This window comes from Vipera berus (assembly GCF_964194415.1).
Source record: "Vipera berus genome assembly, chromosome: 9".
In the NCBI taxonomy this organism is placed as follows: domain Eukaryota; kingdom Metazoa; phylum Chordata; class Lepidosauria; order Squamata; family Viperidae; genus Vipera; species Vipera berus.
In genome coordinates, this window is record NC_138212.1 from 17401396 (window position 1) to 17415143 (window position 13748).

Here is a 13748-nt window from a genome sequence, read left to right on the forward strand (position 1 = left end):
CAAGGCTGGGAACCCCTGAATGACACTGCATAAGATTTTGCATTTAAAGAGCAATTTTTTTTTAAGACAAGGCAACCCCTGTTGGGAGAAGCTTATTAATGATGGAGTTGAAACAAGCTAATTCTTTGGAAAACTGACATTTACGATAGGCAAAAAGCCCCTTAATTTGGCATCAACGGCAGTTTTCCTCCAGACGCAAATAACTTCAGAGGAGGTTCCCTCCTCCCATCTAAATGGCTGAAAGAATTAAATCCCTCTCCCCTTTTCCATGCTTGCTGCTATCTGGGGAACATCCTGCCCCATGCATTCTATTTCCATGTTTCAAAGATGCCATGTTAATTACAAGAGATCAAGGGCATATTTGAATGATCCCCCAGGAATGGGGGAAAAATCTCTACCTATTATTATACATTTCTATATGAACCTTCCAGTTGCTTTTCTATTTATGTGTTATTAAGACAACCTATGAAAAATTAGGCTAAGCATGAATAGAATAGTTGGGTGGGTTTCCTTTTATGTAGTATGTTGGCTTAGTTTAGTGAGTGAACTCAATTCTACCCAAAGTAGGAAAGGGGACAGGAGGTCTGAACAAATGTGGAATTGTTCTTCCTGCAACCAATAGTATCTCTCTCTCTCTCTCTCTCTCTCTCTCTCTCTCTCTCTCTCTCTCTCTCTCTCCCCCCCCCCTGTGTGTGTGTGTGTGTGTGTGTGTGTGTGTGTGAGAGAGAGAGAGAGAGAGAGAGAGAGAGAGAGAGAGAGAGAGAGAGAGAGAGAGAGAGAGAGAGAGAGAGAGAAGGCAGGGCACAGTTTCAATCACATGATCCAGTTGCCATCTTGGCTTTTTTTTTACTTTATTTGTGATAGCCTTGTCTATGTTCAACCCTCTCTCTTTCCTGGCTCACAGTTAAGGTTTATGAATTTCTAGAAGTAAGCAGATCATCCATCCCTGAGATAAAGCAATAATGCTAATGCTAATACTATCACCAGACAACTTCTGCCAATCCCAGGTCCTTGGGAAGAACTCAAATGATGGGTAAAATGCTAAATCCAGTCTAAACATCTGGCTGACTGTATGACGAACCATGATGCATATGAAAGATGTGCCAAAACCTGTCGTGCACTTTCTCCAGCATGTTCTGCTTTCTACCTCAAGATACTTGAGAATACCTTAATTTCACTTGGAGGTTTTTCTTAAAGCTAACTTTATTATTGGATGAGGGAGAGGAGGCAACATTTGCTGCTGCTGTTTACCATGATGTATCTTTCTATCCCTCTGAAACCACTGTGGGGTTCCATTCTTCCCAGTCAGGAAAAGTTTCATGAAAGAGTTTCTCTTCCTTGAGATCAAATCAATGCATATATCAAATCAATGCATAGAAAGCCAGGCTGATGGTGGTTCTCCGGAGAGTTGGTTCTACCAGTCAGACAGGACCCTCAAACACCTTCTTAATGCAGGCAGTCCTCAACTTACAACAGTAACCAGGTCCAGAATTATGATCATAAGTTGTGTCAATTACTAAGCAGGTCATGACTGACTGGATTTACAACCTGTTTTGTGGTGGTTGTTAAGTGAATCACCATGGTTGCTAAGCAAATTCATGGTCATTACATGAGTGCCATGGTTGTTCAACAAATCTATGATCTGCAATGGGTGTATTTTGCTGAAACTGTGGTCAAAATTGTTATAAATTGCAGTCATGTGACCGTGGGATCCTGCCAAGATCCGTAAATGTGAATGTAAATGGTTTCCAAGTGCCCAAAATGGGATCATGTGACTGCAGGGGCCCCTTGGTCACCAGAACATCAAATCCAGATCATAAATACCATTTTGGGGATCTGTCATAACTTTGAATGGTCATTAAATGGCTGGTTGTAACTTGAGGACAATCTGTAATCAAGTAAATGAAGGAATTTCAAGAGGAATTCATGGATGTACTCTTCCCTTATAAAAGTGTTTTTGAACAGCAAAGTCTTTATGTAACGCGAGGGTGACTATTTCTGTAGCTCTTCCCGATATTTTCTATAATCTAAAAGCGATTTGAAATGCAGCACCTACTTATGGCTTTTGATTTATCGGTCTAACTCTAAATGTTGGATGCTACTCATTGCAACCATCATTTCGTTCTCTAGTCAGGTATTAATTTCCTTGTCCAAAATATGTTCAGCCACAGAGCCCTACAGCTTGGCTTGCGCCCAGCGACAGTACAGATGGAGCTGCCCAACCTCCTCCTGGCCCTGGAGACGGACTCACTCTCTTCCGGCAGATCGTAATCTTCGGCCTCCAGTTCCATCTGCTGGCACCAGGCTTCCATCTTTTCTACCTCAGCCTGCAATAACTTGATGAACCACTCGCCATCCCGGTGGCAAGGTGACGCTCGGCCAGAATCCGGCAGGCTCCGGGAGCCTCGGTCCATCCAGGACTCCTGTCGCGGCACTTCCACCGTGTCGTATTGCATCTGGTAGTCCTCCCGATAGGCCCACTGCCCTTGCGTGTGAACTGTTTTGTAGACGGAATATTGCCGTGTGGATTCAGGCTCGGAGGAGTGCCGCTGGAAGGAACGTCCAAACTGGAGAGCCTTATCCTCGGTGGCCACGGCCAGCCCAGCCAAGCCTTCAAGCTCTAAGTCAGCCTGCACACCTGCTGTCACGCTGTTGGACCGCTTGAACCGAGCACGCCTAAGACGAAGAGGAGAAAGGATTAGATTTTCCTGTGTGATGGAATAGAGTAGGGAGGTGGATTCTCAGGAGTGAGGGGCTGCATTCCAGAGGAGTAGGAGGCAACTCAGCCCAGATATTCTGTGTGAGAGAAAGCATTTTGTTCCCAAAGATGCAGATGGTAGAGTGTTTAGTCTGGCAAGATTCTGTCTATAGGTTTGGGAACAATAAAGAACTTAGTTTGGAAGAATCACACGTCATTCTTGGTTCGTGGCCTGACACCCTGGTATTCTGTAATGCAAAGCAATTCACTGGAGAGAGGGTTGATCCACTTAGCTCAGTAGGTTCTACTTTGACCATGAAGTTGAGTCATCTGGAACAACTGTTTTTTCCAATTGTACAAAACATTCTCACTCATATATGTAGCCTTTGGAAACTGCATGTTACAAAGTTCTTTCTCAACTATTGAGAGCCATAAAAACCCGAGGATGATTCAGTGACCTTACCAGAGAGAATAAGGCTAGAATGCTAAGCCCCTCTTTGTGACTGATGGTCAAAATATATTACAGAGATGGGCATGCAAAATGGGAAGCCTGGCATGGATTTATTATTATTATTATTATTATTATTATTATTATTATTATTATTATTATTATTATTATTATTATTATTATTATTATTATTATTATTATTATTATTATTATTATTATTATTATTATTATTATTATGGAACATGTCAGTTTTCTCCTGGAATGTGCCAAACTGTGCAATCCAGAGATGGTTTATTAGTTCTAGATGTTCACTGATTGACACAGGAAGTGGTTTATGGTTTCCAGAGGTTCTTCATCTTTGAAACTGAACGATATGAACAGTTTCCTTTCCCAGCCAATCTACTTCTCCAACTATATGAACTACTTTGGAGCCCAAGAATTAGAATGTCAATTATATGGGGAACTTCGGGCAGCAGTGTCTTTTACATCCAGTATGACAATTTTAGGATGCAACGTACAGTACATCTCTTTCTGCAACAAAGCGACTGGGGCCCCAGAGGCAGGAACAAGTGTTAGGGAAACCTTCAACAAGCAGGAACAAATTCCATGCCTTCTTGTTTGAGCATCAAACTCCCTTGCGTTTCCTGGCCTGTTTCTATGGCAACCAGTGTTGGATGGATGCTAGAGGACCAAAGAGAGATTGAGTGCAGCAGAAGACGTGCTGGCCAATTACTCACTGGAAGAAGAAATGGGATATCTGACTAGGAGCTTTGAAATTCAAGGGTTTGTGTGGCGCATGGCAGGGATATCAGGTCAGACAGTCCCCGAAATACTATAAATCTGAGTTTCTGGCTTGAGTGCTTATTCTTCTTTCAGAGTCAAGAGTGCTCCATTCCAGGACTCAGACTAATGAGTCTCTGCTCATTCCCATGCTACACAGGTAGTCCTCGACTTAAAACAGTTCATTTAGTTCAAAGTTACAACGGCATTGAAAAAAGTGACTTATGACTGTTTTTCACATTTACAACCATTGCTGCATCCCCGTGGTCACGTGATCAAAATTCAAATGCTTGGCAACTGATTCATATTGATGAGAGTTGCAGTGTCTTGGGGGGGGATGCGATCCCCTTTTGCGGTCTTCTGACAAGCCAAGTCAATGGGGATGCCAGATTCACTTAAAAACCATGCGACTAATTTAACAATTACGGTGATTCATTTAACAATGGTGGCAAGAAAGGTTGCAAAATGGGGCAACACTCACTGAACAATTGTCTCGCTTAGTAACAGAAATCTTGGATTCAATTGTGGTTGTAAGTTGAGGACTACCTCTATTTGATTGTCCCAAGCCTGTATGTAGGGTCTTGCACAACACTATGATATCCCATCTATCATTTTCATGGTTGCTGCCAGGTGCAAGAAATTGGGAACCAGGGTGTTTCAAATGAGTACAGGTTTATTCTGTGCTATCCATAAATGAGAATCTGAACTACTAGTGGTCAAGAAAAATTGGTGGTAGATAAGAGTCAACGGAATTCAAGGGGGACTCGACTTAGATCTCTTGTGAGCCTGAAGGGACTCCAAATAATGACATACTTGACCCCTCATTTCAGCTCAGCCTGGTCGCTTCCTACACTGGCATTATCATAAAAAAAGATGTTGAGACTCTAGAAAGAATGCAGAGAAGAGCAACCAAGATAGTTAGGGGAATAGAAGCTAAAACATATGAAGAACGGTTGCAGGAATTGGGCATGTCTAGTTTAATGAAGAGAAGGTGTGCCAAGGTTGAGAAACATTGGACTTATAGCTTTGCTTTCTGGAAATTTTGCCTTGCAAATACTGACCTGGGGGAAGACAATATGGCTGACAGGTTTTTGCATTAATGCAGGAGACTGTGGCATGGTGTCTCTGTGTTTGTGTGTGTGTGTGTGTGTGCGTGCGTGCGCGGGAAGAGACGCAGACATTGAGAAGCATGCTTAACCAGCCATACCGTTTATCTTCTTCCACTTGAACACCAATAGAGTGGAACTCTCGACAGCTTCGGCTTTCGGTGTCAGAATCGGATATGGTTTCCACCTTCCGGGGAAGGGAAAGAAGACAGCAAGAAGGAAAAAAAGAAGTTGATTAATGGATCCATAAGAAAACTTAATTAGCGGAACAGAGGAGAGGTGGGTAGCTGCTTAAGAAAGAAAGTTTATTAATAGAACCAAAAAAAAGAGAAAAAGAATTGAGACTTAACAAGCATAATCCTGATAGTCCTCAGCTTATCATCACAATTAGGACCAGAATTTCTGTGGCTAAGCAAGGCAGTTGTTAAATGGATCGTGCCTGATTTTAAGATCTTTTGTGCCACCTTTTTAAGGTGACCCGTTGCATTTGTTAAACGAGTCTCATGGTCATTAAACGAATCTGACTTCCCCCATTGACTTTGCTTGTCGAAAGCCATCTGGAAAGGTCACAAATGGTGATCACGTAGCTCCAGGAAACTGTAACCATTGTAAACATGTGTTTGCCAAGTGCCCAAACTTTGATCGTGTGGTGGTGGGGATGTTGTGATGGTTATAAGTGTGAGGACCAGTCGTAAATAATTTTTTCCAGTGCCAAACAGATGCTAAATGAATGGTTGCGAGTTGAGGACTGCCTGTAGAAGATTTGACAAGGGAATTTTAAAAAAGAAAGAAGCAAAGAAGTGAAATTGGTAAGTGAAGGAAACACATTTTTTTAAAAAAAATCACGAAGCTGAACTAAAGAGGAAGATAAAGGAATTATAAAAATGTAGGGAGAACAAATTAAGGAAAGGAAGAGAGCTAGTCCAGGAAAGGTCGCTAAGTACTGAGGTAAATAGCAGAGAGAATAAAAGGAGAACTAAAGATAGATGGGAAAAAATGAAAAGATCTCGAGATGAAAAAAGACAAGACGAGAGAGAAGACATAATTGAGAGAACTGTTTTTTTTTAATCCCATTTATATCCCGCCCTTCTCTGAAGACTCAGGGCGGCTTACAATCTAAGAAGCACAAATCAATGTGCTTAGCAGTAGCCTTCATTCTATGTATATGCCTGCTTATTAGGGCTTTCGCCCCCCCCCCCAAGCGGCATTATTACAAAGTCAGCTTATTGCCCCCAACAATCTGGGTCCTCATTTTACCTACCTCGGAAGGATGGAAGGCTGAGTCAACCTTGAGCCTGGTGGGACTCGAACCTGCACTAATTGCAGGCAGCTGGTGTTACTTAAGGAGGCATTAGCCCACTGCTCCACCAAGGCTCTTTTTGTTTGAATCCCATGAGGGAAAAAAAAATAGATAAGGACAAAGAAAAGGAATGAATGAAGGCAAAGCGTGGCCAGATTGTGCGAACAGATAGTTCACTTAAAAAAAATGAGGGTAGCTTGGCGGGAAAAAAACTTCAAACAGGAGAAAGGTCTTCTCCTTTCTTTCCTTGGTTTTTCCATGAAGACATTTTGCCACTCACCCAAGAAGCTTCTTCAGCTCTGACTGGATGGTGCGGAATGGAAGGATTTATATTCCTTGCAGACATCCTTCCATTCTTCCATTCCCCACCATCCAGTCAGAACTGAAGAAGCTTCTTGGATGAGGAGCGAAACATCTTCAAGGAAAAACCCAGAAAGTTCAGTTGCCTTTTGAAAAAGCACTGTTAAATAGTGGGTTCTTTGGTGCAGGAATGAAGACGCGTAACTGAGTACAGGGGTAATGCATAGTTTATTTCGTGCAGAAACTGTACTGGGGAAATGGCTGCAACTAGCCGCAATACATAGTCTAGTCCCTAGGTGGCAGCCAATAGGTTTGAATCAACCATTGCCACCTGGAGATAGCCAATTGCAGCACAGGAGACTTGTAGTCTGGGTTGCTGGAGAGCTGTTAGCTGCTCCAGCAACCCACGTGGTATTCCTCAAGAGCCCAGTACATAACACCCCCTCCCCTCTTAGAACAGACCATAATAACACCAATTAGTCTCAACAATTGTCAAGACTCATTATCCAAACACACTAAAGTAAAAGTGATAATAATAATAATAAAAAATAAAAAACAATGTAGGTTACAATGTTATCAAACAACGTCTGAATGAATAGGCTTCAAAGTTGGCAATTTTAGACAATTACATAATAGCACTAGTTTCTGTAGTATAGTGGCAAACAGGAATTACAACAATATATTGCTCTTTATTTTACAACGTAATCTGCAAGATATGAAGGAGGCTTGTGTGCCCTAGAGGAATGTCTCAGAGTTCCCATTACTTTGTGTTCTACCAGCTTACCCAGTGGGCTGGGTAGACTTGTGTCCCTTTATGCTCCTGAGTCAAGGGGATTCGATGCACTCTGGCTGGCCTCTGCAGGTTGGCCCACCCCAGAGTCAGACTGTTCGGCAGAATAGGCACAGCGGTTGCTGAAGTTCGGTTGGCTTGCTCCTTCAGGGGATCCATGTTGCATTCCAGGGCTCCCCAGTTATCCCTCCGGTTCCACCTCAGTTAAGAAGGAAAAGTCCTGATAGTCCATGTGAGGACTGGCTTGGCCACAAGTTTGAGGGCCTTGGGAGGGACTTATGATGCAGTCCTCACTTAGTGGCCATTCTGGAAACCGCTTCCTGAGCTGATCAATGTGTCGTCTGACAACTCACCCTCCCTCCAATCCCGCTTCATAAGATAAGGGTCCGGATGCCATGGTAATTTGACCAGGAACCCACAGATTCCCATGACCATAGTTCCTGGCCCAAACCCAATCGCCCATGTGCAGCCCCCTCGGGGGTTTTGGTCGAGAGGCTTCTGCTGCAACTCTATCTGGATGCAACCTGTCCAGTTCAAACGCCTCCCCCAACGTAGTTCTGCAGGACTTTTGCCTTTAGCAGTGCAGGGCGTAGAATGCTGCCAGAGTAAAAAATTTGCCAATCTGTGATGCCAGTCACCTGTGATAATGCACTTGAGTGCTTCCTTTGTTGTCCTCACCATGCGTTCAGCTTGACCATTAGAAGATGGATGAAAAGGCGCAGACGTTGCATGTCTGATGAGATTAGCTCTAAGGAAGGCCTGAAATTCAGCAGCAGTGAATTGGGCCCCATTGTCTGAAACTAAGACATCTGGCAACCCATGTGTGGCAAAGAGTTTTTTCAGCACCTGGATGGTTCTAGCAGTAGTCATGCTAGGAACTGAAATTACTTCCAGCCATTTGGAGTGGCTATCCACTACTATAAGGAAGAGCTGTCTCTGAAAGGGCCCAGCGTAGTCTATGTGAACCCTAGACCAGGGAGTGTGCATTTCCTCCCACCTGTGAACTGGAGCCTGTGGCATTTCAGGCCTAGATTGCTGGCATGTATAACAACCATGGACTTGAGCCTCAATGTCCTTATCAAGGCCAAGTCACCAGAGGTAGCTTCTAGCTAAAGCTTTCATTCTGACAATGCCTGGATGGCCTTCATGTAATGATTGTAAAACCCTGTCTCTTAGGGAAATGGGAATTATGACTCTGTTTCCCCATAAAATGCACCCTTTATGGGCAGATAACTCATGCCTCCTGACAAAATAGCTCTGAAATTCTGAGCCTGGACTTTTATCCAACCAGCCCATGTATACCCATGACAACACTCTACTAAGTATTTTATCTGTGGCAGTTTCAGCAGCAATGTCCCCTGCATGGAGGGGAAATTCAGGTATGTCCTGTATGGACAATATTCTAGCAGCTGGAGCCGGATCTGGATTCATTAGTGGCAGTGGTGGTCTGCTGAGGCCATCAGCATGGCCCATTTCCTTGCCTGGTTTGTGAATTAATTTAAAATTGTATGCAGATAGGAAAATAGACCATCTCAGCATTCTTGGAGAGAGTATGTGGGGGGTTTGTTTGTCTGTTGTGAAAAGTCCCAGCAGAGGTTTGTGGTCAGTGTAGACCGTGAAATCCCTGCCATATAAATAGTCATGGAATTTTTTTATTCCAGCAATGATGGCTAGGGCCTCTTTGTCAATCTGAGCATAGTTGTGCTCAGCAGAGGACAATGTCCTTGAGTAAAATGCTATAGGAACGTGTTTCCCATTTTTTTCTATGTGACTTAAAACTGCCCCCACCCCATAGGGAGATGCATCACATGTAAGACATACAGGTTTAGACTCTTTGTAGTGAGTTACAGTGGAGTTTTCTGACAATAGTGCTTTTAAGTCCTGGAAACTTTTTTCATGTACGTTAGTCTATTTCCATGGAGCTTTCTTATCTAGAAGCCTGTGGAGGGGCTCTGCTATTGTGGCGTTATGAGGTAGAAATGTGTGATAGAAGTTTAGGAGGCTCAAGAATGCTTGTAGCTCTCCTTTTGATTTGGGCCTAGGAGCCATTTTAATGGCCTTCACTTTAGAATCAGCAGGGTGAATGCCGTTAGCATCAATTCGGAAACCCAGGAATTCTGTTGAAGAAACCCCAATACTACGCTTATTCTTTTTTAATTTGAGGCCTGCTTCAAGAAGCCTCTGCAAGACAGCCCTGAGCCTACTGGCCAACACTTCTGGGGATTCCCCTGCAATAAGAACATCATCAAAATAAGGGCAGACGCCCTGAATACCCTTGAGTGTATGCTCCATGATTCCCTGAAAAATACCCGGTGCAACACTGACCCCAAACTGTAAGCATTTAATTTTGAAAGCCCCCTTGTGAGTCACGATCATTTGAGCCGCGGCTGTGGCCTCATCAACCGGCAATTGCTGATAGGCCTGTGCTAAATCAAGTTTAGGAAAAATAGTACCCCCTTGCAAGAAGGCTAAAATATGGTTGACTACTGGGACCAGGTAAGTGTGTTGCTTGAGGGCTTTATTTAGAGTGCATTTATAGTCAGCACAAATGCGAATTTCCCCATTGGCTTTAAGTGGAGTGACTATAGGAGTTTCCCACTCCCCACCATCAACAGGCTGTAACATGCCCTGTTCTACAAGCTTATCAATTTCGGAATCAATTTTATGTTTTAAGGCAAAGGGGACCCTATGAGGCTTAACCCTGATTGGAACTATGTTGGGATCTAGCTTAAATGAGATAGGCAGGCCTGTGTATGTTCCTAGGGTTGAATCAAAAACATCCACATATTCCTCGCATACTGACGCGAGGTCTGTAGTTTGTGTCCGGTTTATGCCAGTAATCTGAATACCTAAGGCATCAAACCAATTGAGTCCAATGAGACTCGTTCTCTGGCCCCCTACCACTATTATATACAGGTGCCCCCAAAACCCTTTAAACTTTACCAACAAAGTGGCTTCTCCCTTAACTTTAACATGAGCATTTTGAAAGTCCGTTAGGATTATATCTGAGGGTCTTAGTTTGGCCCAATTGTTACTGTGCCTACACACGAAGTTAAAAGTGTCTTGAGAAATAATTGAGATTGCAGAGCCAGAGTCCAATTCCATCTTACATGCAACTCCTTGTAGCTCTACCATGAACTGAAGTTTGGGTTTGAGGGGGCGTCGAGCCACGGTGCGGCATATGCTTCTACAGCTTCTGAAAAAACCCACACTAACTGGTCTCTGGGCTCCAGTACCTCTCCTAGTCGGTTCTTCCGACTGGTGTTTGGGTGGCCGGTCTCTCTAGTGGGCTCTGCAAACCACTGCGATGTGGCCTGTCCTTCCGCAAGCTCTGCATATGGCTGATCAAAATCTGCAATTGGCGCGAAAATGGTTGCCGCTGCACCCCTTACATCTCGGTAAGAGAACTGTCTTGTAACTGTCCTCTTGCTGCTGGCTGTTGCAGTGTTGCGTGTTGGGTTGCTTTTGGAGTCGGTTGATTTTAGTTTCTTCTTCCTTGGAAGATTCTTGGGTGAATTTGGCATCCTCAAGGTGGACCGTTTCTTCAAACTTTGTTGATTTGGCGGGCTGTACTGTTTGAACTGTGCCCCCGGCGGCTTCGTCGGCCATCACCTCATCTTGTGCTTCAGAAAATGTTAAGTTTTGCCTAGCAAAGAGTCTCTGCTGAAGCGTTCTGTCCCGTAGGCTGCAGACGAGCTGGTCTAGTAGTCGCTCTTCTTGGACTGGAAATGCCCGGTTAGCTTCTTTTTGAGATCTGCGTAGAAGACTACTTCAATTGGTGTCAGTGCAAAAAGGTTCTCAGTCAAATCAAAGGTTGCTGGGCCGCACACGCAGAGTAGCGTTGCAGCCTTCAGTCCTTCTTCCACGATCTGATTGGCCATGAGGTAGTTTTCTACTTGTGATAAATATGACGGCCATTCCTCCGGGTGTTTCATGTTGAATTCTCGCAGTTTTCCGACCTTTCTTGCTGGTTCCTGCATTCTTCCGAATCCTGCTTCCAGGGTCAGGGAATGAGTCCACTGAGTACGAGGTCACTAGCATAGCTTGCTAGCTGACCTTGAGAGAGGTGGGGAGAAATGCCTTTTCCCTCCGGCGTGTGCTGCCTTTCCCTCGTAGACTTCAACTCTTTATTCAGTGAAGCAGGATCCCACCTTTGTCGCCACTGTTAAATAGCGGGTTCTTTGGTGCAGGAATGAAGATGCGTAACTGAGTAGAGGGTAATTCATAGTTTATTTCGTGCAGAAACTGTACTGGGGAAATGGCTGCAACTAGCCGCAATATATAGTCTAGCCCCTAGGCGGCAGCCAATAGGTTTGAATCAACCATTGCCGCCTGGAGATAGCCAATTGCAGCACAGGAGACTTGTAGTCTGGGTTGCTGGAGAGCCGTTAGCTTCTCCAGCAACCCACGTGGTATTCCTCAAGAGCCCAGTACATAACAAGCACCTTCAGGACAACCGTGACCTGGATGATGACTGAGAATCTCCGTAGACAAGAATGATGGATAAGTTAATTAAGTAATGGCATTTGAGGAGAAAAGCTATGGCTGGATATGACTGGAAACGGAGAGGAAATAAGAAGGAGAAACCTCTGTGGCAAAAGGGAATTTTGCGCTCAAATACCCAAGTACAGAAGGAGTTTCAGATCAATTCTATGCAGAGATATGCAGAGCAATAATGAGTGGAGTTAAAACCTGGCCTAGTTTTGTGCTTCTCTTTCCAGATGCCTTGGTATTCAAAAGCACCCAGAGCTTATCACCAAGATGTTCCAGGATGTTTTGTGGAGTTGTGATTCCATAAATCTTCTTTCACCAAATGGAAAACTTTCCATCCAAAGTCTCATAGGGAGATAAGAAAGTAGCAGGCTGAGATTTAAATCCAGCTTCCACTGTGAAATTCTTGGGGGATCTCTCTTAGGCAGACTTACCTCACAGGGCTGTGTGGATGATGAAATTGTGAAACGGGGAAGAATATGAATATGAAGGAAAGACAAATTCAAATCAATCCATCATTCTCTCTCCCTCCTTTCCTGCAGACCAGGGATGTTTAACCATGGCACCTTTAAGACCTGTAGACTTCAACTCCCAGAATTCCCCAGCCAGGAGCTCTGGGAGTTGAAATCCACAAGTCTTGAAGTTGCCAAGGTTGGAAACCCCTGCCGTAGACTATGCTCTTAAATAAAATATTCAGGTATGAAAAGAGAGGACATAACACACAACATGACTTCATGTGTAAATAGTTTTCATTTGAAAACTGTGTCCTTGGAGAAGGTTATCAATGGTTTGTTTTTTCTGTTTCATTTGGGAATCACACGTCTGGCCACGGCAGTGGAAAATGGGCAAATGGGACCATGTTGATTGTCATTTCGAACCCCTTGTGGGGGGAGGAAAAAGGGATTTTACAAAGCTAGTTCCTGGGAGAAAGTTTGAAGTCTCCCCAGGCTGCTCATACTGGCATCAGTTAGAGACATTTCCCCTTCCCACAATACTTATGGAAAAGCCATTTCATGTACAGCCCCCAAAACCTGAATGGCTGTTCCCACATAATATGTGATTGTCAAATAAATCTTACTGGCTCAACCCACAATATATGCTAAGGTAAAAACACAGGTAGTCCCTGACTAACAACTGTCTGTTTAGTGACTGTTCGAAATTACAACAGCACTGAAAAATGGTGGATTTATAACTGGTCCTTGCACTTTCAACTATTTGCAGCATCCCTGCAGTTACAGCATCAGAATTATTGTCCCTGGGAAATCGGCCTGTATTTACGGTGGTTGCAGAGCCCCAGGATCACGTGATTGTCATTTGTGACCTTCCCAGTTTTCTTCCAGCAAGCAAAGTTGATGGGCTAGCTGGATTTGCTTAACGACCACCTGATTCACTTAGGAACTGCAGCGATTCGTTTATCAACCGTGGCAAAAAAAGGTCTTAAAATCAGGCACGGTTCATTTAACAACCACCTTGCTTAACAACAGAAATGTTGGGCCCAGTTATGGTTGTAAGTCGAGGACAGCCTGAAGTCCTGACATCACCCCACCTACCCAAGCTAATTGCTGCATTAATTCACTAAGCAAATATTGAACCATAAGCCAGTTCTGTGGTTTGGTTTTCCTATAATACACTAATCCACAAACGAATCAAACAAGGGAAAATTATCACTGCCTGAATACAGCTGCTGCATGGTGTGTGAACACAGCTAATAGCTGGTTTTTCACAAACACGGGCCACAAAGTGCCCGACCCCTCTTTTAGCCGCAAGTGCAAATGCACTTGTTAGTGTGTGATTTATGTGCACAAGAAGAGGTTTGTGGATTTTCATTTATTACA

General features: G+C 43.9%; 1 protein-coding gene across 1 annotated transcript in view; it reads right to left on the reverse strand.

The window, feature by feature from the left end:
- DLGAP3 (DLG associated protein 3) overlaps positions 1–13748 on the reverse strand; it is a gene marked incomplete at both ends in the record, with an annotated part of 47604 nt that overhangs the window by 6195 nt on the left and 27661 nt on the right. The window contains 2 exons of the mRNA XM_081335191.1: positions 2252–2676; positions 5134–5219. Of these exons, the coding sequence (XP_081191317.1) occupies positions 2252–2676; positions 5134–5219 (511 nt within the window). The remainder of the gene's footprint in view (positions 1–2251; positions 2677–5133; positions 5220–13748) is intronic.